This window comes from Dermacentor andersoni, chromosome 10, assembly GCF_023375885.2.
Source record: "Dermacentor andersoni chromosome 10, qqDerAnde1_hic_scaffold, whole genome shotgun sequence".
NCBI classification, from domain to species: domain Eukaryota; kingdom Metazoa; phylum Arthropoda; class Arachnida; order Ixodida; family Ixodidae; genus Dermacentor; species Dermacentor andersoni.
This window is the reverse complement of record NC_092823.1, coordinates 130574347-130602293: the sequence shown is the minus strand read 5'-3', so window position 1 is coordinate 130602293 and position 27947 is coordinate 130574347. Positions and strand designations below refer to the sequence as shown.

Genomic DNA, 27947 nt, shown 5'->3' with positions numbered 1-27947 from the left:
GGAGGCCGCATTCCGATGGGGGCGAAATGCGAAAACACCCGTGTTTAAATTTTGGTGCACTTAAAGAACCCCAGGTGGTCAAAATTTCAGGAGTCCTCCACTACGGTATGCCTCGTAATCAGAAAGTGGTTTTGGCACGTAAAACCCCATAATTTAATGTGTGTGTGTGTTTGTGTGTGTCTTTGTGCGTGTGTGTTCGTGTGTGTTTGTGTGTGTGTTTGGGTGTGTGTGTGTTTGTGTGTGTTTTGTGTTTGTGTGTTTGTGTTTGAGTGTGTGTTTGTGTGTGTGTGTCTTCGTGTGTGTGTGTTTGGGTGTGTGTGTTTGTGTATGTTTGTGTTTGTGTGTGTGTGTTTGTGTGTGTGTGTTTGTGTGTATGTGTTTGTGTGTGTGCTTGTGAGTGTTTGGTTGTGTGTGTGTTTGTGAGTGTGTTTGTGTGTGTTTGTGTGTGTTTGTGTGTGTGTTTGTGTGTGTGCTTGTGTGTGTGTGTGTTTGTGTGTGTGTTTGCGTGTGTCTGTTTGTGTGTGTGCTTGCGTGTGTGTGTTTGTGTGTGTGTGTTTGTGTGTGTGTGTGTGTGTTCGTGTGCGTGTGTGTTTGAGCTCGTGTGTGTGTTTGTGTGTGTGTTTGTTTGTGTGTGTGTGTGTGTGTGTGTGCGCGCGCACCCGCCGTGGTTGCTCAGTGGCTATGGTGTTGGGCTGCTGAGGACGAGGTCGCGGGATCGAATCCCGGCCACGGAGGCCGCATTCCGATGGGGGCGAAATGCGAAAACACCCGTGTTTAAATTTTGGTGCACTTAAAGAACCCCAGGTGGTCAAAATTTCAGGAGTCCTCCACTACGGTATGCCTCGTAATCAGAAAGTGGTTTTGGCACGTAAAACCCCATAATTTAATGTGTGTGTGTGTTTGTGTGTGTGTTTGTGCGTGTGTGTTCGTGTGTGTTTGTGTGTGTGTGTGTGTGTGTGTTTGGGTGTGTGTGTGTTTGTGTGTGTGTTTTGTGTGTTTGTGTGTGTTTGTGTGTGTGTGTGAGTTTGTGTTTGTGTGTGTGCTTGTGTGTGCGTGCGCGCGCGCGTGTGTGTGTGTTTGTGTGTGTGTGTTGCGTGTGTGTGTTTGTGTGTGTGTTCGTGTGTTTGTGTGTGTGTTTGTGTGTGTGTGCGTGTGTGTCTGTTTGTGTGTGTGTTTGTGAGTGTGTGTTTGTGTGTGTATGTTTCCGTGTGTGTGTGTTTGTGTGCGTGTTTGTGTGCGTGTGTGTGTTTGTGGTTGTGTGTGTGTTTGTGGTTGTGTGTGTGTTCGTGTGTGTTTGTGTGTGTTTGTGTGTGTGTGGTTGTGTGTGTTTGTGTTCGTGTGTGTGTGTTTGTGTGTCTGTGTGCGTGTGTGTTTGGGTGTGTGTGTGTGTGTTTGTTGTTGTGTGTGTGTTTGTGTGTGTGTTTGTGTGTGTGCTTGTGTGTGTGTTTGTGTGTGTGTTTGTGTGTCTGTGCGTGTGTGTGTGTTTGTGTGTGTGTGTTTGTGAGTGTGTGTTTGTGTGTGTGTTGGTGTGTGTGTGTTCGTGTGTGTGTTTGCGTGTGTGCTTGTGGTTGTGTGTTTGTGTGTGTGTTTGTGTGTGTGTTTGTGTGTTTGTGTATGTGTGCTTGTGTGTGTATGTGTGTGTGTTTGTGTGTGTGTGCGCGTGTGTGTGTTTGTGTGTGTTTGTGTATGTGTGCTTGTGTGTGTATGTGTGTGTGTTTGTGTGTGTGTGCGCGCGTGTGTGTGTGTGCGTGTGTGTGTGTTTTTGTGTGCGTGTTTGTGAGTGTGTGTTTGTGTGTGTGTGCGTGTGTGTTTGTGTGTGTGTTTGTGTGCGTGTTTGTGTGTGTGCGTGTGTGTTTGTGTGTGTTTTGTGTGTGTGTGTCTGTGACTCTGTGTGTGTGTGTTTGTGTGCGTGTGTTTGTGTGTGTGTGTTTGTGTGTGTGTGTGTGCGTGTGTGTGTTTGTGTGTGTGCGTGTGTTTGTGTGTGTGTGTGCTTGTGTGTGTATGTGTGTGTGTGCGTGCGCGCGCGTGTGTGTGTGTGTGTGTGTGTTTGTGTGAACGAGAAGAAAGAAACCCGAAGGGCCTGACTTTTTTTAGTCATAGGAAGCCAACATACTCGTAAGTGGTGGCGCTGGCTAACGCTCCCAGGGTTAATTCTAGCAGATAAGCACGAATACCCCAGAAAGTGGATGGGAAAACAGCGCCGCGGTAGCTCAATTGGTAAGAGCATCGCACGCGTAACGCCAAGACGTGGGTTTGTGCGCCCCCCCCCCCCTGTGGCCAGTTTTCTTTTTCATCCACTTTCATTTCTTAAGTTTTATATTTTGCAATTTTGCCTTTTGTACGCGCATGTTCTTTTTTTTTGTGTTACCTTGACCCTCCTGCTTGGGCCCCACGGCCTGCCATAGGGTGTAAATAAATAAATGAAAATATGCTAACTTACGCTATGCAGCCAGCGAGTTCTCAAGGCGTATCCACTGAAAACCAATTTCCAGGATTACACCTTCAGCACACTCATTCCCAAAGTGTGCGACGAAATACATGGGCGTACTAGTTACTTTTGTGATTCTATGCATAAAACAGCGCTTTGTAAAAAAAATGGAATAGTGCTTTCTTACAGCAAGTTTCACGGCACATATCTCGAAACCCGTGCGATCCTCACAGAAGTACGTTGTCCCAATTGGATGCGCATAACAAACTCACCGGCTACAATTCGTAATTTGCAATAGGTGCCGTAAAGTAATTATTTATCAATTAGTGAATTCTTCGTATTTGTCGATTATAGATTTCGGTTTCTAGCACGAGTTATGTCCACAGCTTCAAGTAATCCAGCTAAAGGACTAAAATTACGCTATCTGAAACAATCGAGTTATTAAAATTCTGCGTGATCTAATCCCCCCCCCCCGCCATATATGTCCGATCTCATTGCTCTTTAGCTTTGGCGTTCGCCTATCGATGAAGTGTCGTAATGCTTCTTACGCCAATTATACTGATTGGATGACGTGGTTGATTTCGATTTGCGCCGGTGGCATCAAACTCGGGCCAAATGTCGATTTCTTGCCTTCAGGTTTGCGTCAGAGGCGTGTGCGGGGGCAGCACGCTCAAAGTGCCGCAAGCACCGGTCACCGAGAGCGCAACACCAGAAGCGACAAAAACGCCCACCACTGACGGCACCACGGAGTGTCGTTGCGACTGCGACTCTACGAAGCCTACCATTTCTACAGCTTATCCGCCGCGGCCTACGACTCCTAGTAGGTTGACTACGAGAAAGCGCTGGAGCGGACTCAACTGGCGTCGAAGACAATAAATGTGCTTGCTAGTTAATCACTGTTGCGAGGTATGGCCTTGCTGGTGTCGTTCGTGGTTGTCTAGAGCAGGGGATCTCCGTACTACGTTCCACGGACCGGACCCGGCCAGCGGAGGCCCGCTCACCGGCCCGATGCCGGTCGTTTTCTCCACAACGCCTCCACCTGCGAGCGTGGCTTGTCCACAGGACCTTGCGCTATTGCGCTTCTTTTACGAAGCCGGCTTTACTGCAATTACAGGATTACGCCACGATACCAGCTCACTTTACAGGCAGCGCCGACTAATAAGTGGACGCGTGCGACCGTCGTGTGAGGAGCACATGACGCTCCCATTGGGCGATCCTATGGCCACCGCGACACAAAACGTGCAGAAGCCATCTCGACTTCGCCTAGGCGCGCTGGGCGGTTGTGCCCAGGAAGCTTTATATCCAGCTGTTCGCCCGCGAAACTGCAGCCTGTAAATAGCTCAGGCTCTTGTCGTCAGTCTATAATATGCGTGGTGCAGCAACAAGGGACCCAGGAGGGCATCTTTAAAGAATCGGAAGAGGCAGTGTCCGCCTACACACTTTGTAGTGGGGCAAAGCAAAATCAGTCACTATTTTCATGGAGGAGAGCATGTCTGGAGTTTAAAAAACAAAACAAAACAAAAATACACTCGCAGGGCGAATAATAAAAGTTGCTGATCAGTATGGTTGAGGATTGGGCGAGTTGGTGTTGCATTCTAAAACTGGCACAGCGCAACATGGAAAGGCAGAAAGAAGCCGCGCCGGCTCGGCTTGTTTCTTCCTTTCTATATATGTTGCGCTGCGCCAGTTTTAAAAAGCTGCTCAACTTGGCAGATTATCAAAGTCAAGGTTTTTACACTGCGTGATTCATTAACGGGTCCCCTGTGCAAAATACGTGGCCATGTCCTGTGTTCTGAAACCTCAGCTGTAATGTAAAGTAGCACGGATTCGATCACCACCAGATCCGTAAATTTCTAAAGGCAACAAAATTGGAATTCGTAGACGTATTGAGTGATTGAGGCGCGCTACTATGAAATAAGATTCAAGGAAGCAAGGAAAAGACACGGGCGACACTGGACAAGCACTAAGTATAAAAATATGTACAATAAATTAGACTGAACCTTAGTCCTTTCGTATACGTGACGTATCACACGACAGTTCGATGGCTGATCTTCGGAAATGTTTGTCTCGTTTTTTTTTTACATTAGGAAAGAAATAAAGTGTTTCTTGCATTGAAGGACCACCCTGAGCTACTATACTGTCCAGTTATGAGTATAGCTGTGAAAATTGGTTTTTGCGTCGACTTAAGAGGAAGCTTTAGCTAGGGTGCTCCTATCTAAATACATGTAAAAGGAGAACTCATTTTTCTCGGCAACCACTGCACCAAATTTGATTAGGTTTGTTGCATTTAAAAGGAAAACTTAAAATCTAGTGACCGTTCGTTTGTAATTCTTGATGTACATCGTAGATTTTTGATTAAAAATTCGCAAAAATCGAAAAGTTTCAAAAAACGCAACTATCAAGTTTACAACTCTCTAACTTAGCAAGGAAAAATGACATCACAATTCTGTGAATTGCATTAATAGCACATCTAAAGCGGAGAAAATTGATGTTACACATAAATCTAAAAATATTTAGCTGCACGTTAAAGAACCCCAGGTGATCGAAATTTCCGGAGTCCTCCCCTACGGCGTGCCTCATAATCAGAAAGTGATTTTGGCACGTAAAACCCCATAATTTAAAAAAAAAATATTTAGCAATACGGAAACACAGCTTTTGCAGAACCCTTGTGAACAAAGTAACAAATTCACGTAAGATATAAAATGATGTAACGAATTTGTCCGCTTTGAATGGTCTAAAGGATGCCGTTTACAGAACCGCGATATCTATTCTTGATGCAGAGCTATGAATTTGTAAACTTCGTGCTACTACTTTTTTCGAACTTTCGAATTTTTGAAAATCTCTTTAACAAAATTCAGGCCCTAAATCAATATTCCGCTTCCAACAGTCACTAGAATTTAACTGTCTCTGTCAAATGCAACAAATTTCATTAAAATCAGTCCAGGGGTTATCTCAAAAAGACGTTTCTGCCTTTTACATGTATTTGAATAGGCCGCGTCGGAGTTAGGGCCCGAGCTAAAGCTTCCTAGGAAGCTTTAATTAGCTGGAGCCCAACTCCGATGCCGTCTATTCAAACACATGCAAAAGGCAGAAACACTTTTCTGCCTTTTGCATATCCCCAAACTTAAGTTGACCCGCCCCCAAATTTTAGTTGGCCCACCCCCAAATTTCAAGTTGGCCCATCCCCAGATATCAAGTTGACCCACCTCTAAATTTAGGTTGGCCCACCCCGAAATTTCAAGCTGGCCCACCCAAAAATTTCAAGCTGACCCACCCCGAAATTTTAAGCTGGCCCAACCCCAAATTTCAGTTGGCCCACCCCAAAATTTCAAGTTGGCCAACTTCCAAATTTCAAGCTGACCCAACTCCAAATTTTTAGTTTGCTCACCCCTACAATCATCTTCCCCGTGCATTTTCTAAGGAGCCCTATGTATCTCTATGGGCATTCTTTCTTTTTTGGAGGGGAGAGGGGGGGTTACATTGTGTCTTATTGCTTATAAAGCTACCAATCATCTACATTTATACTATGACAATGATCAAATGTCCTAAGTATGCAAATTACACGTTTTGTGCAGATAAAAGGCATTACACTTTTCGCAGGACGGGGTTGGGGTACTCGACAAAGAATGCTTATGCATTAAAAACGCAATGTAGACCAAGTTCATTACCTGCAATGCCACAGGTATACTTGACCTTATTTTTTCAAGGCCTGCATTCATTGTATCTAAGTGAGAGACGCACACATCAAAGTAAGCTGGAAAAAAGGCTCCTCTACAACCGCTATTTTGATTTTCAGTAAAACAGGCAACGGATCCTAACAATCACGAAAAGTGCAATCGATAGACTGTACCTTTGCACACAATTGTTCCCAGCAGAAAACAGAACCTATAGTGCTGCATTTTCTACTGAACAGTTGACGACGTGCGAGGTGATGAGTCCCTGCATATTATTCAGCGTACTAAGGTCACCCCAAATCTTATGCAACGTACAAATTGTCACATCAATAATGCTGATGAGCAGGCCAGAATAATAAAAATAAAATGAAGCATTAGGGGGTGCTTTGATACGAGCAATAAGAAAGGCGCCTTAGCTCGCAAACAACATTGTTCTTTGTCGGAACAAAGTTCTTTTGGCCAGCGTTGTGTAGCCACTGCTTCTTGCACAATCCCTTTCATTGTGGTATCGTAAAAACTGCATAACCATATTCAGGCTTCTTGCTGCAGTTATGCACTACCGCACGGCATAGTGCTAGCACAACACCGCGGGAAACAGAGCGTGCGACGTTCGCTGCACCGAGCCAGCCGAGCTAAGGAGAAAAATGGCGCCAACGGAAAAGAAAAACGCAAGCAACACACAAGATCTGCATGTTTCCAAGGGCAATGGCAAGGAGACCAATCGTCGTGCAGAAAAACGGACTCATAACTGGTTCCCGCAGAGGGGATGCGTAAGAGGCGAGGAGGTCGCGCGGTGGCGGCAGAGTTCAAAGGGTGGTACTTTCAACTCTTCAAGGGACATTAGGTGCCTCGATGCACGTGCCCCCAAGCAACGTCTCCTCTATCTAGAGGAGGCGACACCACGAGGCACCCTAGCTACTACGAGAGTTGCTGAAACTCCAGCTGCTACTAGACACGACAACCGATTGCGGACAAACTGAATAAATTTAAGTTCAAGGTACGGTACGGCACGTTTCTGCTATTTCTGAAAGATAAACACCATGCAGATTTGTCAAGCGGGCAACTGACGCACAACATGCAGACTCAAAGCCGCATTAAAGCACCGTAGTGTCTAGGCAACATCGTAGCACCGTAGAGTCTAGACGTCTCACTTCAACACTTTTGTGCCCGCTGTGGTAGCTTTGCAGTTATATCATTGCTCCAGGCCGCGGGTTCGTTCTCTAAAGTCGCAGCCACATTTCGACGGGGGAGAAATACAAGAACACCCGTGTGTTTGGGTTTATGTACTCAAAAGAACCCCAGGGGGTCAAAATTCATAGTATGCCACTACGGCGTACCTTATTATCCAATTGTGGTTTTGGCATGTGCAGTCCCATAATTCCATTTTAACATTTCTTCCACGATGCGATGTACTATGCGAGGCAATGGCAATAATAACCAAAATGACTTCTTCTTGTACAAGTGGTGCTTAGATTTCCTAGGTATACTTTGTGGCGCAAAATACATTTCTTGAAAAGGGACAGAAGAAAGTTGGCGCTTCACTGTCTTCCTTTCTTCTCTCCCTTTTCAAGAAATGTATTTTGCGCCACAAAGTATACCTAAGCAATAATAATTTTCTCGGAGGTTATGAACAATGGTGCACAACGCCTCAAGCAAACACGTCTCGCTGCGCGTTCTGTCTATTGCGAATACGAACTGCTGTGGTGCACGCACGGTAACATTTACCATCAACTCGCCCCTCTCACATTGCACTAAACGCTGAAATGATACATTCGCCGTCAACATCATCACTAATTATTATCAATCAAAGCAAACAGCAAAAGACCCTTCATTTAATTATGTCGATTCCCACAGTGTGAGACCCGCATAATTTTTCATCTTAATTTTCAAAGGAAAGCAAAGCAATGCAAGTGATCGTTAAATTTATTCAAAAATGAAACCATTCATAGCACATACTGCCAAATATATAGTAGCACATAGAGCAAATAGATTGTAATTTACTGTATGCCCAACAGGCAGAAATAACTCACCTTCATGAAACTCCATGCTATGAAATGCCTACATGAGCTTGACCAAACGTTACAGGCTTTGTCACAGTGTCACATGCCGTGTGCCATACATCACCAGTGCTTCCGCTGCTTGTAAGAATTAGCGGTAGTTCAGTGGAATATATGGCACCCCAGTGGCACTAGCAGAGCCTATGAATGATAGTAATTTCTAACCTGTGCACTAACCACATTGAGTGACCGGCCAACCGGGTAGTACAACTAAAATAAAATGCATTTGGATGTGTGTTCACGTTGCGCACCAAATCTTTCACTTAGCACATGGAATAGCATGCTAGCTACTGTCTCCTTTTTTAAAGGTATGATTAGCATACCGATGGTACTTCACACACTTTCTCGTAGCTAACCAGTTTCTCAAACCATTTCCCACCTAGTGGGTTGGGTTCTCATACATAAACTTCCACGCATGTGAGGATGAGAATGGGTTCTCTGGACAGGCAGGCTCTCTTTTTGTCCGCCTCGCCCAAACCTTAATTGTGCAAATACCGGGAGCCTCGCCACCCGCATCACAACAAAACGGATTGGATGAGGGAGCCTTGTGCCGCATTCATTCCTTCCTGCTCTTCCCGCACATCCTTGAGACATCATCAGTGCATGCTAACTGGTGAACAGAAGCAATAAATCAATTAGGTACTTAATCTGCCTCCATGCCTTCATGACAATAACACTTTCCCATTTTGCTGTTTCCTTGCAATTATAAATCTATTTCTTAAAAGGCCGAAAATGACGAGGGCGGTACCATAAAAAATAGGTGCCAATAAGTACCAAATATTCAGAGGAAAATAATTGCCAATAAATGCTTGCCGAAATTTTAAAAAAGATGCTCAAAATTCAATTCTTATAGCAAACACCAGACAACAATAAACCTTATCAGTAGGTGTCCATTTCCTCGAATGTTTGATAGGTCTGAACATGAGAATGCGGCAGGGTTTTTCACGAGGAATAGCTGGCTTGCAAGGTATATTTGGAGCGCTCAGATGACATTGGTTGTTGCCTATTAAGACAGTCATCGGTGCATTCCAGTGGCCACTTCCTCAGCCCGTCTTGCTCCTTTCTCGATTTTTCTGGAACACGGCCTTTGTCATGTTCCTCCTTTCTTTGACCAGGTGTCCCTTCTAGTGCTTTAACAACCTAATGTGTTCTTCCAGTAGCCCAAAGCAATGAGAGGAGAGATTTCATGCCCATTTTTCAGTGAAAATTCTGGTGGCAGGGGCACTATGTCACAATAACTGAGCATTCATTATAACTGGGATCACTACAAGTGAGCTAGACTATTGCAGTATTTTGATTTTGCATATACCTTAATTGTTATATTGTTATAGTTATGTTGTATCTTGCTCTGTTAAATATTTTATGTTCTCTACTCTTGTTGCTACTTGGCTTGTAACTCGTATGCTTCGATTTCAATACACTACAAACATGAGGTCTTGGTAAAGTCCTATAACAATCCTTATTTTTTTATGAAATATCCTCAACTTTCACAGATGGTGGCGCCACCATGTGGTTTGTTTGTGAACCAGCAATGTGATTATCATCCTCTGCTGAGTGGAAAATTGCCGCATTTCAGGAAGAGGTGACAATTTGCCTGTCAGAGCTGTTTCAGTGTACAAATGTGGGATATTGCAAGAAAACAGATAGTGGCTTCAACATTAAGTTGCCACAAAAAATTGGTACAGACAAAGTGAGACAAACAGAAAGCCACAGGGTGGAAACTACATGTGGCGCACCTCATATAAAGGGATGCATCATGAAAGTTCCGCGTTCAAAACACATGTCACATTGTTCCTCTACCTGAAGCACCTGGAGTGCATCATTCCTATGGAATTCACCAGCACTAGATTTCCCACAGTCACCATATCCCAGTCTTTTTGTATCCCCAGCCCTGATTCTTTTAATGCGCGAAGCATTCTTTACAAACTTCAGGCGGTTTGAGTGCATCTATCTATCCGGACAGGCCGCCATTGGAATCTGAACCTGGCAACGTTTAACGTTAGAACGCTATCTAGTGAGGCGAGTCTAGCAGTGTTATTGGAGGAATTAGAGGGTAGTAAATGGGATATAATAGGGCTCAGTGAGGTTAGGAGGACAAAAGAAGCATATACAGTGCTAAAAAGCGGGCATGTACTGTGTTACCGGGGCTTAGCGGAGAGACGAGAACTAGGAGTCGGATTCCTGATTAATAAGGAAATAGCTGGTAACATACAAGAATTCTATAGCATTAACGAGAGGGTGGCATGTCTTGTTGTGAAACTTAATAAGAGGTACAAAATGAAGGTTGTACAGGTCTACGCTCCTACATCTAGTCATGATGACCAGGAAGTCGAAAGCTTTTATGAAGACGTAGAATCGGCGATGGGTAAAGTCAAAACAAAATACACTATACTGATGGGCGACTTCAATGCCAGGGTAGGCAAGAAGCAGGCTGGAGACAAGTCAGTGGGGGAATATGGCATAGGCTCTAGGAATAGCAGAGGAGAATTATTAGTAGAGTTTGCAGAACAGAATAATATGCGTATAATGAATACCTTTTTCCGCAAGCGGGTTAGCCGAAAGTGGACGTGGAGGAGCCCGAATGGTGAGACTAGAAATGAAATCGACTTCATACTCTGCGCGAACCCTGGCATCATTCAAGATGTAGACGTGCTCGGCAAGGTACGCTGCAGTGACCACAGGATGGTAAGAACTCGAATTAGCCTAGACTTGAGGAGGGAACGAAAGAAACTGGTACACAAGAAGGCAATCAATGAGTTAGCGGTAAGAGGGAAACTAGAGGAATTCCGGATCAAACTACAGAACAGGTATTCGGCTTTAACTCAGGAAGAGGACCTTAGTGTTGAAGCAATGAACGACAATCTCATGGGCATCATTAAGGAGTGCGCAATAGAAGTCGGTGGTAACGCCGTTAGACAGGAAACCAGTAAGCTATCGCAGGAGACGAAAGATCTGATCAAGAAACGCCAATGTATGAAAGCCTCTAATCCTACAGCTAGAATAGAACTGGCAGAACTTTCTAAGTTAATCAACAAGCGTAATACAGCGTACATCAGGAACTATAATATGGATAGAATTGAACAGGCTCTCAGGAACGGAGGAAGCCTAAAAACAGTGAAGAAGAAACTAGGAATAGGCAAGAATCAGATGTGTGCGTTAAGAGACAAAGCCGGCAATATCCTTACTAATATGGACGAGATAATTCAAGTGGCTGAGGAGTTCTATAGAGATTTATACAGTACCAGTGGCACCCACGACGATAGTGGAAGAGAGAATAGCCTAGAGGAATTCGAAATCCCACAGGTAACGCCAGAAGAAGTAAAGAAAGCCTTAGGAGCTATGCAAAGGGGGAAGGCAGCTGGGGAGGATCAGGTAACAGCAGATTTGTTGAAGGATGGTGGTCAGATTGTTCTAGAGAAACTGGCCACCCTGTATACGCAATGCCTCATAACCTCGAGCGTACCGGAATCTTGGAAGAACGCTAACATAATCCTAATCCATAAGAAAGGGGACGCCAAAGACTTGAAAAATTATAGACCGATCAGCTTACTGTCCGTTGCCTACAAAGTATTTACTAAGGTAATCGCAAATAGAATCAGGAACACCTTAGACTTCTGTCAACCAAAGGACCAGGCAGGATTCCGTAAAGGCTACTCAACAATAGACCATATTCACACTATCAATCAAGTGATAGAGAAATGTGCAGAATATAACCAACCCTTATATATAGCTTTCATTGATTACGAGAAAGCGTTTGATTCAGTCGAAACCTCAGCAGTCATGGAGGCATTACGGAATCAGGGTGTAGATGAGCCATATGTAAAAATACTGGAAGATATCTATAGCGGCTCCACAGCCACCGTAGTCCTCCACAAAGAAAGCAACAAAATCCCTATAAAGAAAGGCGTCAGACAGGGAGATACGATATCTCCAATGCTATTCACAGCATGTTTACAGGAGGTATTCAGAGGCCTGGAGTGGGAAGAATTGGGGATAAAAGTTGATGGAGAATACCTTAGCAACTTGCGATTCGCTGATGATATTGCCTTGCTTAGTAACTCAGGAGACCAATTGCAATGCATGCTCACTGACCTGGAGAGGCAAAGCAGAAGGGTGGGTCTGAAAATTAATCTGCAGAAAACTAAAGTACTGTTTAACAGTCTCGGAAGAGAACAGCAGTTTACGATAGGTAGCGAAACACTGGAAGTGGTAAGGGAATACATCTACTTAGGGCAGGTAGTGACCACGGATCCGGATCATGAGACTGAAATAACCAGAAGAATAAGAATGGGTTGGGGTGCGTTTGGCAGGCATTCTCAAATCATGAACCGTAGGTTGCCACTATCCCTCAAAAGGAAAGTGTACAACAGCTGTGTGTTACCAGTACTCACATATGGGGCAGAAACCTGGAGGCTTACGAAAAGGGTTCTGCTGAAATTGAGAACGACGCAACGAGCTATGGAAAGAAGAATGATGGGTGTAACGTTAAGGGATAAGAAAAGAGCAGATTGGGTGAGGCAACAAACGCGGGTAAACGACATCTTAGTTGAAATCAAGAAAAAGAAATGGGCATGGGCCGGACATGTAATGAGGAGGGAAGATAACCGATGGTCACTAAGAGCTACGGACTGGATTCCAAGAGAAGGGAAGCGTAGCAGGGGGCGGCAGAAAGTTAGGTGGGCAGATGACATTAAGACGTTTGCAGGGACAACATGGCCACAATTAGTACATGACCGGGGTAGTTGGAGAAGTATGGGAGAGGCCTTTGCCCTGCAGTGGGCGTAACTAGGCTGATGATGATGATGATGATGATGATCTAGCCTCCTATGTCGTAATGCCGTCACGATCGTTTCTTCAACTGGGTATATACCAGAATAGGCAAGGAGGCATGGCCTATATGCAAGCATACATAACAATGACAAGTGATGGCATCAATGAGGTGACATATTTGTCACGGCAGGTGCGTCATGCAAGAAATGGCATAAATTACATGATGCTGTTGTGGTCATATCTTTAACTCTAGTACATATATCGCACCTGGGCACCTCCACCAAAATGTTACATAAACAAGGGATGAAACATTGAAGACTATTTACAATGTATATATTTACAAAAACAACTGTAGCATTGGCCTGTTCAGCCAGCAGCTCAACACCCAGGAGCAGTTTGTCTCCTTCGTCGAGGCGCCTGTGCGCATCTTCCAAAATAAGCATGCAATAAGCATGTAGCAATATGAATTACATGCATTCTGGTCAACCTGGTAACACTTTGCCGAACCCTAAACACTGCTGAATAGCCAGCTCCCTGCAAAATGCTTCTCATAACGTCATTCCCACTGTGCTTGGGATCCGCACAATTTTTGCCTTTTTAAGGCAGGAAAGGCAGCACTGAAACGAGCAGCAAAATTTTCAAAATGCATATTTTGAACTTCCCTAGGTTTTATTTACTACTAACCAACTTCTCGCAGCACTCTTTTGCTGTTTCTTGATGAACCAAATCAATTAGGCAAATTGTCAGGAATTGGATACTTGCAGAGTGGCTTTTTCGTGTTCGGCTGCAAAGGGCAAAACTAAATTCTACTGGGTTTCCTTACATGAGCGTGAATTATAGGTAATAGTTTTCATCAGTTTTACAGTTGTAAGTACACCATATGCTGCAAGGCATAGTGTTTCACAGCTGTCGACAAACACTGAACTACACCTGATCAACGCTATAGAACGCAGTGCAAGTGCAAACACAATGAAGCCCGCCTTTAGTATATTTCACATTTTACTGAGCTACATGCTTGGTTATTTAGCGCTCTATGAATTCCAACCAGCACTTTCACGCTAGCGAAACAACAGGTTCCTGCATTTGCAGTAATTACATATTTATGCAAGTGTTAAATGCAGGTGCTTCCACACTGAACATTTTTCAGTTATGACAAAATCTGTATCGCTTTGCTACCTATGCAATAACATATACAGTTAAACTTCGATATAATGACGTCAGTAAGAGCGGCAATTTGCTTCGTTATATCGAAATTTCATTGCATTGAAATTTGGCCTTTTATGCAAATAAGCACAGTCGTCGATCGAATTTTCTCACATGGAAAGGGGCCACAATATTTTCGGAATTACTGGGCAATCCAAAAAAGCAAACTTGAATGAGAAAATTCATTTTGGTAAATTTGGGAGTTGACAATGATACGGCTTCATGCCACATACATCGACGATATCGTCACTTCGGCGGTACTAATTAAGTGAAGCCAGCCATGCTTTTGTGTGCCCTCCGCACCCGCGATTGATAGCGTCATCCTAGTGCATGCGATACTATCAAGAAAAGCACCGACAGCGGGAAGCGAATGCTTCGTCTGCCTCTCGCTCCAACGTGTCACCGAAACTCGATATTATGCAACTTCCAATACTAATCACGCGGGTTATACAGGTTACATGGTGCCTTTGCCATCTTGGCAAGCCTCTTTCTGCAGACACGACAGATTACCTCTAAAGCAGGATGCACAGTTGCGTATGCGCTCAACCGCGCTTACAGCCATGCGCAGCCACAGCCGAAACGCGTGCCAACTTACCCCCGTCTCCTTCGCGCGCAAGCTCGTTCCCCTACCCCTTTTTCCCTTTGCTCGCGCACGAAGGCGGCACTCATAAAGCCACTATCTTTCGTGTCTCATTGGTGCACACTTTCACTTGCGTCTAAAGCACACAGTGCGTGGGGCGCGATAGAATCTTCACGCACTTTTAACTTCATATAGAACATGATGCAGCTCCACTTCGGCGGTCGCTCTTGTCGCGCGGCACGTGATTTGACAGGTGCATTTGCAAGCAGCTGCTTGTAATTCAATCATTTGACCATCTGTGCCGGCGGAACTTTCCATTTATTGTCTCGACATTCCTTTGCGGCGGCAGTGAAAGTTCGTTATATTGAAATAACATACAAACACACCTCGTTATATTAAGGCTATAAATACGCTGTCCAATGGAGGTTATAAAAAGCTAACTACTTCGTTATATCGATAATTTCATTATACTAAGTTCGTTATGTCGAGGTGTAACTGTATCTAAGAAATGCAGTGCAGAAAAATGTTTTCTAAATGTGAACATTTCAGCAGACATTGTAACCATCACAATGTCGGCCAAGCCTGAATTGTCACTGCAGATAAGTTGCTCGCAAGTCCTGCTTTTCAAGTGCACATGCATTATAGTGCAAATGAACAGATTCTTCTTAATCTGAATGAATGTTTGATGTTTAATGGCGCAAGGGCCAGGTATGGCCAAAGCGCCATGCTAATGTTAATGAGTTCGTAGTGGACTGATGGGTTCTGTGAAGCTAAAGTGACGTGGCTGTAAAGGAGCCTAAAAGAGTTGGTGCAAATTGCATAACATCTACACATAATATTATGGCAATGACTAATGTTGTGTACTATGAACACTAAAATGCATTGGGAAAGAATGATGCAATATACAAAATATGTGAGATTCTAAAATTGCCTAGAGCACTACTGCCTCGCCAGAGCCCTTGAAACACAAGGGCCTAGAGGCATGTGCTATATGAAAAAACTATCACAGCAGCATCCTCTGAAGAGAGGAGGCGCTACGAATGTATGGGGCTAACAGCATGTAACCCAATATCTTTCAGGAAACCTAGGACTGCGTTGGTGTCAAAGAGCGGTTCTGGGCCAAGTAACAGAGGATGAAGGGGGATGTGCTGCTGGTATGCCAAGGGAAAATATTTCTTTCTCTCAGATTCAGCTTCCCAACACTCCAGGAGGATGTGGAGGACGGTCAGCCTCTCCCCACATCTAAACAGGTTGGAGGCTCATTTCCAATGAGTAAAAAGTTATGCGTACCAAATGTGTGTCCTATTCTTAGATGACAGAATAGGACATCTGTTCGGCATGCTTTTGTTGCAGAAGGCCAGAAACCTAATTGTGGCTTCATTACGTGCAGCTTATTTTCCACGTTCCACAAGCGTTGCCAGTAGTTTCGCAGTTTCCTTCATAAGAAGGGCTTCAGATCTGTGACAGGGACTGCAGCGGAAGGATTAACAGCATGCGATGCAATTGACGTGGTCATCTGGTTGGCTAGATTGTTACTCTCGATGCCCTTATGGCCAGACACCCAGCATATAATCACATGCTGGTTATATATACGCTTTACACAGGACGGAATAGAGTTAATTAATTACTGGATTTTTGTGCTTACACAATGACATCAAGGCCTTCACAACATTTAGGGAGTCCGTATACATAAGTGATTTTTGATTTCCTCATATGCTTCACAGCAGACAATAGTGCGTAGGTCTCAGCCGTAAGGATGCTTGTTTCTGGATGCAGTACATCGGATTCCAAGAAAGGTGGACCGACGGTTGCATAGGACACCCCGTCGTGCGACTTTGATACGTCTGTGTAGAGCTCCGTGCAGGAGTGCTTGTACTGGAGTTCCAGGAAATGCATGTGGATTTCCATCTCTGGAGCGTGCTTTGTAACTTGTAGGAAAAATATGTCTCAGTATCAGCTGCCACTCCCAAGGAGGCAGCAGCTTAGCTGGAGGCATTAAGCGATGTTTGAGGTGTTTGAGGAGTGGGACATCCATTTCGACACTAAGCTCCCTCACAGGCAGTGAAAAGGGCTGTCTTAAAGATGGACGATTATGAAAGTGTGTAGCACATGTCATATTGTTTACAATATTAGAACACGGATGTTGATGATTAGAGAGTGAACTTTCAGAAAATAAGTTTGGCTGATGTATGTTCTCTGCAGATGAAGTGACCACTCATTTGATTCAGCATATAAACTTTCAATGGGACTTCTGAAAGCGCCAGTGGCCAGTTGGATCCCTAGATGGTGGACGGCATCTAGCATTTCTAGCGTGCTTGGGGTGGCAGAATGGTAGATCATGACACCATAGTCCAATTGCGATTGAATCAGGCTCTTGTAAGGATTCATTAAGCACTTCCTGTCGCTGCCCCATGTTGTGCGAGATAATATTTTCAGCAAATTCATTGTTTTTAAGCATTTCACCTTGAGATTCCTTATGCGTGGAATAAAAGTTAGTCAAGTATGATGCCTAAGAACTAGTACTCTTTGTTCACAGGTATTTGCTGAATATACATTTCGATATTGGGATCTGCAATGAGCCCTTTGTTTCTTGTGAAATGCACACAAGAACTTTTGTTGGGGTTCACTTTAAATCCGTTTTAGTCTGCCCATTTGGACACTTTGTTCAAGCCCTGTTGTACTTGCCTCTCATACACTGCAAGGTTGCAGGATTTCAAACCTATTTGTATGTCATCTATGTAAACAGAATAAAAAATGGCTGGCGGTAATGAAGCACGAAGCGTGCTCATTTTCACGATAAAGAGCGTGCAGCTAAGCACACCTCCTTGGAGTACACCAGTTTCTCGTATAAAAGGTCGTGACAATACATTGCAGAGTTTTACGTGCAAGGTACGTTTGGACAAATAGCTTTCTAGTATGTTTAACGTATTTCCATGAATGCCCATTCCCAACAAGTCTCGCAAAATCCCGTATCGCCACGTTGTGTCATACGCCTTCTCCATATCGAGGAATATCAATAAGAACTGTTTATGTACAAATGCATCGTGGATATTTCCTTCAATGCCACACTAACAGAAGCCACACTAATAGGGATCAAGCATATTGTTCAGTTCAAGGAAATGTATTAGTCTATGATTAATCATTTTTTCAAACAGCTTGCACAGACAAGTTGCAAGACCTATCGGGCGATAACTTGCCGCCAAGGAAGGGTCTTTGCCCAGCTTCAAGGCGGGAATAACAATAGCTTCCTTCCACGAGGATGGGAGGTATCCGGCAGCCCACATAGAGTTGAAAAGTACCAGAAATGTCGTTTGTGTGTCTTTGCATAAATTTGCATGTCTTCTTAATCTGGATAGACAAGATCTTCAATGGCAGCACTTCCTTACACTGCAGCACTTCGGCCTATGTCTCCTTTGTGTTGCCATAATTTTCAGAGCTCACTTAAAGTATGCATAAGCGTGACAGATGACTGATAAAGAGCAGTCCACAACTATGATTACTGTGCCAATACAAATATTTATTGGACCTTTGATGTTCTCATCAAACAAACAAGAAAACAAGAAATGAAACAAGAAATATAGTATTGCAATTTATGGACCGAATTTAAAAGCGATAAACTAACTCCAACTGTAAGCTAGCTGAAAAGGGGTGAATGTGAATAAAATATAAACATTAAAACTTACATCATAGGCTAGAAATATATGATAATGTGAAAATGAAGAAGTTTGAGGAACAGCAGCCTTGCTTTGTCTCTATGATCAAGTCAACTATTGCACAAAATATGAACACATTAATATATGTGCATGTGGCGAAAAAGAAATTGTCTCACACACTCAATGCTCACTTGTACCGAGTGCATGATATAAACAGTTAACGATGTAGCTGGTTGCTTCCAACAGACAATGGCAAACAGCTAAAACATCAACTGTAAGCTAAGAGAAAATATAGCTGAAAATACAAGATAAATATCAATGAGCAATGAAATAGTATGCATGCCCACACAAAGAAATGCATCCCCTGTGCAGACTTCTCAGTAAAATTAATTTTAAAAAAAAACCTGTGCAGACCCATGCACAGGAGAAATATGGCCTAGTTGTAACCTGCCCTAGGCCAAGCCAGTGCTCAGATCAAACTGATCTTGAACAAATCATCCCAGTCGCTGTCTTTCGGCTGAAAAAACTTCCTCTTTTTGGCACCCGGTGCAGTCACAGCCGACTTTGTCGAGATGTCAGCCTGAGACATAAGTGAAGTGTCATCTGCTTTCTTGCTTGGCTGCACTGGTCTCTTCTGCACACCAGCAACAGCAGACACCTGAAAAATATGAAGAAATTCTTGAAAGCATGCAGCTTTTCGAAATCGGTCATATAAGAGAGAAGCGTTGTTTGTACTTCCCCCATGATTCACTTATCATGCGAGCATGAAACTGGGCTAGTTAGCCTGCAAATGCCATGGCACAGCAATTAATCTATGAACTTTAAAATCTGTAAGACTCTCACAGACATAACATAAAAATGGAAGGGGGAGGGAGAGTATGCATTTTTTAAAGTTTGCCTTCAGCAGACACCTTTTGTGGGATACATATGAACTTTATTAACCATGATTTACCTTTAAATGCTATAAAGACAGCAGAGATCGACAAGCAACCCATTGTTTTCAAATCACAGCAAACTTTATTAATGCCGTTTTTTTTTCTTTGATATGTTACTGTTAATGTTTTAGGCAGTCAGGTACTTATTTGTGCACTTTTCATGGAATGAGGCTGGATCTGTTTAAGTGATCTGGCACCGGTGAGGCTGCTGGTTACAGTATTTCCATTATGGCGTGGACACTGCATTCTTATTTGATACAGTATATTAAATCATTTTTACAAAGTGAATATTGTTTTCAACATGCATAATTTATAGCACATTGATGCAGAAATGCTCCAAATGATGGTGTGTGTGTGCCTTTAAAATTTAAACAAAGTTCAGCTTCATCCTATAAACTTGACAATAGCCAGTAGGCATACACTCTGATGTTTATTCATCAAGTATCAATACAAAGCACTCTAGAATGCTCGTGTGACACTGATAACAGGATTTCTTAAAGCAAGGCTTGAAGAACAAAACTGCCGTGCTTAGAATGGTCTATAAGCAAGGAAATGTAACCTGAAAAGCAAACAATGCTTCAGCTATTTCTGCGCAAACTTTACCTTGTCAGATGATGCCTTTGGGCTTGCCATGCTGCGGCCAGATTTCTGTGGTGTCACCATGAACACAGAGTAAAACACTGCTTAAAACAACCACAAACATAGTAACATAATGTCTGCTGCAGCACCCCAGCAGATGACAAACAAAGACAAAAAAATGTGGCATTAAAAGCCAAGCACTCCTTTAAAGGAGTACCGACATCACATTTCCAAGTAATTGTACCTTTGTAATAAATAAAAACCCAGACCCCCTAATTGCTCGAAAATATACTGGATATTGCCAGAGAGCCCTAAATAATTTAGTATATTGCTTGTATCTAAAACCAGTTTAAGTTTTGACACCCAGGATGCGGTTGAATCATGACGCAACGATACACTGGCTTGCTGCATTCTTGTTATTACTGCAGCTGCCACAAGCAAGTGCAGCCAGAGAACCCATGCAAGCACTGTTGTTTATTTAGAAACATTTTTTATCAGCAACATCACTGTACTTAACTATACTGCTAACGACAGTCAGCAAGTTTGCAGTGTCATGACGTCACAATAATGTTGATGATGCCAGGTGTGGCATTTTTGGCATTCAAATTAAAATAATTTATGACTATCTGTAGTTGCCAAGTAGTATGCTCCTTTTATGTGCAGCAAGCTTCTGGTAGAGATTCGAAAACCTTAAAAGTACTGCTATGTGTCCATAATCCTTCAAAGGGACACTAAAAATAAATAATAAATCCATTTAGACTGTCAGTGTTCTTTGAAAGCTCTATAATATTTAATTTCACAATAATACATTGATTACAAAAGAAAACGAAGATAAAATTCCATTTTTTGTATTTCACGCCCAAACCCCAGCATGTCAGGGTGGCATCATGGATTACAAAGTTTCTTTTCATATTCGCGCCATTAGGGCTCATTAAAGTTCAAGAAACTTGCTAAGTTCAGCTATGGCTCTTTTAGAATACAATGTAGCCCATCTTTACTAATAAAACATTAACTAGGTGCAAGCAGGTGCTGTCAAAATCCGTGACGTCATGGCAAGCTAGTGCGGGGACTTCCCAGGCGGCATCACCACTTGCCTTTTGTTCCTGTGTCTTTTCTGGCTTAAACAGCCTCTTCTCTCACAGTAAGAGTGACATTCTTGGTTTTGTAGAAAGATAATTTGATAATGCAGCTCGAATAATTTTTCGCTTCAGTGTCCTTTTATAAGTAACCTCCTGCGCTATATATATAAGAGCAGCAAAATTTGGCTCAGACAATCTTTAGTGTTAATGAATAATCAGCACGGCTTGACATATCGAAGAAGTGTTTCAATGGCCCTGATACTTTAGACTGTAGACATTCAATTATAGCAAGTGTCTGGAGCACACACCTCAGACACATGCTGACGAGGGCTCCTTCTTGGCGTTTTGGTCAAGGGCTTCTGAGGAGAAAAACAACATATTTGGGTCAATATTGCATGTGCACATCTATTTACAATGCAGTACGTTCAAGAAAACAATGCTTTTGGCACACACTGAAGTTGATCAGGACACAGGCTAACAATACCTAAAAGCAGTATGAGTACACAGCACAATTATGGAGGCTAAACACAAGCATGAGAATGAGTAAAGGCAAGGCGCAAAAGACAAGGATTGAAGAAGGACACAAACGACAGGACCGGCGCTACTCACAACAAAGTTTATTTCTCCAACAAGCCTGCCTTATGTAGGTCAATCAAGCCGAATCACACACAAAACGTTAGAAGTACAATACAGGAATCTGTCGACCACTCAGGAATCATATCTGGCACAAAAGATCAAATGAGCAAACAAGAACCACACGTGGAGCAGCACGGGAAGCAATTCATCGAGCACAGTCTTTACTAAACCAATGGGGAGAAAAAATGACACATAAAAAATACCGTCTACGCTTCACTATCAACTATCCAAAACATAACACCATTCAAACGCCTAAGGCCCAGTCAGTGATAAACCCTGCACGACTATGGGAATAATGACCAATGAATAACACGGAAAAAACATAAATAAAGGTGTCTAAGTACAGTGTCTGCGTCAAAACTAAAATCTCCAATAGTCACTCACCTAAAAAACTGATAAAACGTGTGACCGTGCGAAAAATGAACCACATGACAAGCAATGAAATGGACAGAACAGTTGAACGATAAAGGGTCTAAAGAACAGCGTCTGCATAAACAAAAAAACAAAAAACTAAGGAAGACAACAAACCCTGTAAGAGCCACTAGAAAACCGTCAACAAAATAAAAACTAAATAAATGAAAGGAAGACAGACGGAAAAACCTAAATGAAATCACTCTGACATGAGGCCTAAATGAAACCTTCTAAAAAGTTGTCTCCTTGTCACTAAGCACAATGGACGGTCTGCTGATGCATTTGTTTCCCTCTTTCTTGATGAAACAGGCTTCCAAAATCTCCCGCTCGAACCTGTCTTTTCCGAACTTCAAAAATTTAGTTTTGTCGAACTGAGGGCAGAAATTAGTGCAGTCTCTGCAACCACGTGTGGTTCTTGTTAGCTCATTTATCTTTTGTATTAGATATGATTCCTGAGTGGTCGATGGATTGCTGTATTGTACTTCTAACGTTTCGTGTGTGATTTGGCTTGATTGACCTACATAAGGCAGGCTTTTTGCGGAAATAAACTTACCTAGTTGTGAGTGGCGCCGGTCCTGTCGATTGTGTCCTTCTTCAGTCCTTGTCTTTTGCGTCTTGCCTTTACTCATTCAAGCACGAAGCAACTAGCCCAAGCAAGAGTTTTACTTTTACAAGCATGAGGGGTTGTGGTTACATGACAAAGAAAAGCATTTAGATACTTTACATTGTAAATGGCACATTAGATCTGACAGAAATCTGAAAAAAATTTCATTCCTGTAGTATCATACTACTATATACCATTGTAAATGACGCACACTACAGTCGCTGAATGATTTTTCGGACTCCAAAAATTCGGACATGTTCGATTATTCGGTCTGCTTCGCAGCACCACCATTCTCCCCATAGACCATAATGTATAACAACTGCCCAAAGTTCGGACACCTTGCAACCTCACGTCTGATTTTTCGGACACTCTTTGAGCCAACTCAATCGAGAGCACCATGAACCGACTCTGATCGGCGCATAGTTCGACTTGCTGAACGCCATTTTTGTTTTGAACAGAACCTCCTTGCTGCCCCACGAAGTGGCGCTGCTGCAAATCCCCACTCATCATCATCGTTGCTGCCTGGTTTGTAGCCACAGCTACAGCAGTTCCAGTCTCAGCTTAGTAAGCCATGTCAAGACAATCCAGCAGATGATTTGTTTCTTTCTTCGTGCACGACACTGCGAGTAGGCCACATTTTTCGTTTGTGCGACTGGCGTTGGTGTGACGGCGTGGTGATGTTTCCTTTGTGTGCTGTGTCGAGGTTGCAGTGATGCAACGCGGCATACGGAAACATAGCGTCGAGTGTCTAATGGCGCCGACAGTGCCTGCGCAGACTGTGCTGGGGAATGCCGGCAAGCGGGTGCCGGGAGGCTTAGGATTTGTCGCCTTCCGATGTGCTCCCTACTGACGCCGAAAATGTTCTGCCGAGACCTGCGCAGTGGTTGCATTGCGATTCCGGACACTGTCTCATTTGACAGTTTCACAAGTGCCGATACTGCTGTACTGACATGCACAGAACTTGACGATGGCGAAATCATTCATCAGGTTTCTGTTGCGCCGCTGGATGATGACTCCCGAGACAGAAGATGACGCACCATGTGCTATGCTGCCGTTGCATGCGGAGCGTGTACAAGCAGTGACTGTGCTTTCAGCCACCTATAGTGACCGTACGACCCTCTCCGAGATTCAGGCTTATCTGAGTGCACGTAAACAGAACAGCGTGCAACGGCGCATTCACGATTTCTTCAAGCCTACTGCCGAGCCCGAATAAGTGCGTGGAAATAAAGGATTTCTTTTTTTTTTTCTTAATCTGCTTTTTCGGACACCTGTTTATTCAGACATTTCCGCAGTACCCGTGAGGTCCGAATAAACAGTCAGCGACTGTATTTTAAAAGTGCCATAACTGAATACCATGACTGGTAATATGCAGTGCACAGGGATATCAAGAGAGCTTGGGAGCCGAGTTGTCACAAGTACCACAGTGTGTGACTTGTCATTGTTCCTTGGCAGAGGGTGCAAGTATCATGAGAAACAATATATGAAGCACTCCCCAAGAACTGTAAATGCCTTTCTTAATTATAGTCAGTTTGGATGCTTTCATCTTTGTTTCAGGCAATATCTAGCCCAATGCCTCACTGTAGCAATGGTACTTTATTTGATAATGTTTTTGTTGCAATAGCTGCTAGTTGACCCAACACATGATATGAGCAACAAAATGATATGTCTATCCACAAGTTCCTTTTGTCCCATTTTTTGCTGCTGGTTTAGGACAGTACTGTGACTATCACTTTTTCCTTCAGTTCTTCATAGTGCTTGCCTCAAGAATGGTTAGCCAGTCACTGTACATTGCAAGTGATGCCGTTGAACAACGCTATGAGTGCCTTTGTTATCATAAGAGGTGTGAAAGGACTGACCTTCTCAAGCAGAGGCAGCTCGGGAGAGTGACATTACAACGAAGTAACATCGGCATAAAAAAGTATTTGGAGCCGAGCACTTATGTTTCATGACTGGAAGATTAACACTATCCTCGAAAAAAAGAAGTGTACAATCATTGCATTTTATCGGCACTAACATATGGGGAGAAACTTAGAGGCTAACAAGGTAGTTTGAGCATGCAATGAGTGATGGAACAAAAAATATTAGGCAAAGTGCCAAGAGACAGGAAGATAGCTTTGTGGATTAGAGAGCAAATGGGGGTAGCCAATATTCTAGTTGTCATTCAGAAAAAAAAATGGAGTTGGGCAGGCCACACAACACGTAGGGCAGATAATAACCAATGGTCTACTGGAGTTACAAAATGGGTGCCAAGGGAAGGGAAGCACAGCTGAAGATGGCAGAAAATTAAGAGGTTTGATAAAATTTTTAAAAAATTTGCAGGTAGAGACTGGTGTTAGGTGACACTAGACTGGGGTAATTGGTGATCCCTGAAAGACCTTTGTCCTGCAGTGAATATAAAATAGGCAGATGATGATGATGACTTATCTCCTCCAGATGCTACACGTGCAACTGTACACACCAACATAGCACCTCAAAATTAAAAGTAGCAATCAATACAATATTTCAAATGCAGTGCACATATCTTCAAGCCTCTTTCAACTGAGCCTGTGCTCCAAATTTCATTAATATCCCCCGAGGGTGCTAGAAAAGATAGCCGCACAAGAGACGTCTGAATACAATTGACTTCAATTATTGATCGAACTGATTGAAATTATTTGAATTACTCTGCGGCTTTAATGAAACAACATGCAGAAATAATGTCAAAACGAACCGGTGATTCATTTGGCAGTATTTGCCCGATTCTCACACACCCCCAAATGAAACATGTGCCCACTTTCCATGTGTACAAAAACTAACATGGAGATAACATCAAAGCTTCTAAACATAGTAGAAATCTCGCGCACCCGATTGTTAAACAACGAAAATGGGCAGTGGTCTATTATACGAGTTGCACAGTGACGACCGGGTTTCCAAAGAGGGCTTCGCCGCAAGACAGCCTTGTTTTCGGCAAAGCAGACAAACGCCGCGAACGTGATTATCAGTTTTTCTTGGGGGAAAAATAAAGGTGTGCATTAAAAACGGGCAAATATCATAACTAGACATATTGTGCTACCATCACTGCTTGAAGATTTTCTCAGGGCAGAGAGAAAATAGGCATTTTTGATAGCAGATGACGTGTGTTCAATGCATTCACTGTAACCTAACATCTGCAGAGACAGATGCTGCCAGAAAAGGAGTCACTATTGTAGTCACCGTGGGGGGCAGGTGTGCGCACGCCGATTGGTCAAGTTCTAATTATCCGGCAAAGGCCAACTTTAAGATCAATGTAACGGAAGTTCGGCTTGACAGAAATGCGTGGGCACTGGGCCAGGATTTTCGATGGGGATCGAATTAACCAGAGTTGAATTAACAGAAGTCTACTACACTAGCTTCAGTAGTACTTTCAAACTGCCCTTGAAATATATAGCCCTGAGAATCACTGGCCTCATCATGCTTCAGTGGGAGCCTATTGTAACAGCAGGACAAGCTGAACGACAGCACTCACTGCCATGGATCGCCGCTGCGACATCTTGGTTGCTACCGGGCGCTTGCTTGCGCTTTCTTCCTTGTGGGTGCCGCCCCCTGTGTCACTCTCTTTCAGAAGTCGGACTTTGGATGACGTCCTCTCAATTTCATCCACCAATTTTGAGAGCTGAAGAGAGGTCAATCAAAGTTAGCAACAAAGCAGTACAGTCCTGACAAGACAATACTTGACAAGACGAGCACAAATCCAGCATCAATCTAGGGGTAGAAAGAAGTAAATCCTAAATTTTGTTGATCGTGTGTTATTGCAATGAGTATTGTACCGCTTCAATGAAACTGAAAAGGCAAGACAAAAAGGGTAACAGCGAAGCGAATGTTCGTACGCTCAGCAGCTCATATTATGCATTCTGGAAGCAAAAATGTTAAATACCTAGCAAGAGGGGCTCTTAAATGGCACTTTCTGGACGTGCATGTGTGTTTAGGGCAAAGGGCTTGGTTTGGCTGACACACTGCCTGCAAGCCAATGTCCCAATTGCATGGTTGCATATTAATGCAAAAATGCAACGCAGTTAATGTGCCATGTATCAGCACAGCAAGCTGCTGATATCCCATCAAAATCAACAAGGGACCATTTGATGGCCCATCAGAGGCATCACATACACTTCTCTTTCTTCCGATCCAATCATAATTTTTTTCTTGACATATTAGTGTGCACACTTACAACAAATGTAAATGAAGGTATATGTTCATGTGGAATATGATTTCGTTTATACTGAGATCTGAATGTATATTGGTAGCAAGGGAGTTAGCTAAGAACTTATTGCTGCTTTTACTCAATGGCTCAACAATCTCACCGCTCCTTATATGCATTATTTTGTTGAAGCGCACTGCCAACCACATAAAGGAGTTTCAGACATTAGAAATTTAGTACAATGGAGTCCATAAAAAGTTATACAATGAAATCTAAGCCGATCTTTAAGGAACACCTGCTGTACATAATAGATCGGTGACTAAAAAAAAAACAGTGTGAGCATTAGTTCAAGACTAGATGATCAAACAGCACCAGATGACAGCAATACAAGACTTACATGCCTTACCCCTCAAGAAGCTTTCATCAGTTGTAAATGAAAAAGTAGTAAAAAAAAATCAATACACAATTAAATAAAGTTGAGCAGAGTAACTAGTTGGGCTTGTTGGTTGAACATAAAGGAAGGCTACAGCATGGGAACCGACGGAGACAAAAGAGGCACACAAAATACACAGACACAGCGCTGACGTTCAACAAAAATGACCTAGATGACCTTGAATAGTGTTATTAACATTGTTGTGGTGTTCCCTAAGCCGATTGTTAATGCATCAGCCGGTTTTCTCCATGTAGCCTTTACCAGATGAGAAAGGTACCTCATATACGACACACTTGGCACACTGTGCGAAGCACTGTTCTGCGATTACATAGTTTTACACTGTGCTTTCTCCTGGAAGACAGAGCAAGTTTGCTTGCTCAGTGACACCAGTTTTCTAGGCGTGGAAAAACATCAACATTTGCACTCTGGCCAACCTTCTTAAGGTTGTGCGAGATTCCATGAAAATGGGGAGTAACTGCCTTCTTTACGGTGTCACGACTGTCCTGTGAGCTGTGTCCTTGCACAACTGCAACACTAACCTGTAGGCTTGGGCGAATAGTGCTTTTTTGGTTCGAAACGAATTCGAAGCGAATAGTAATTCTTCTCGAATAATTTCCAAGCGAATACTTCGAAGAGTAGCAAGTAAAGAAAAAAAACGGCAGAGAGCTAAGGTCTGGGATTTATTCTAGAAAAGTAAACAACTTGATTATTTACAAAAATCTACAAAGTTTCGTGCAAAAGCACTAGCTGTT

General features: G+C 43.2%; 2 protein-coding genes across 5 annotated transcripts in view; one reads left to right on the top strand and one right to left on the bottom strand.

Moving 5' to 3' along the window:
* LOC126545064 (venom metalloproteinase BumaMPs1-like) overlaps positions 1 to 3304 on the top strand; it is a 32372-nt gene extending 29068 nt beyond the window's left edge. The window contains exon 13 of the mRNA XM_050192752.3: positions 3065 to 3304. Coding sequence (XP_050048709.1) covers positions 3065 to 3304 — 240 coding nt within the window. The remainder of the gene's footprint in view (positions 1 to 3064) is intronic.
* A 14904-nt stretch (positions 3305 to 18208) lies between these two features.
* The window catches only part of LOC126545062 (uncharacterized), a 69554-nt gene continuing 59815 nt past the window's right edge, over positions 18209 to 27947 (bottom strand). For all 4 annotated transcript variants that reach the window (XM_055078194.2, XM_055078191.2, XM_055078193.2 and 1 more), the window contains 4 exons: positions 26094 to 26240; positions 21267 to 21317; positions 19904 to 19948; positions 18209 to 19023 (listed from right to left, as the gene is read on the bottom strand). In XM_055078194.2, the coding sequence (XP_054934169.1) occupies positions 18835 to 19023; positions 19904 to 19948; positions 21267 to 21317; positions 26094 to 26240 (432 nt within the window). In that variant the 3' untranslated portion in view covers positions 18209 to 18834. The remainder of the gene's footprint in view (positions 19024 to 19903; positions 19949 to 21266; positions 21318 to 26093; positions 26241 to 27947) is intronic.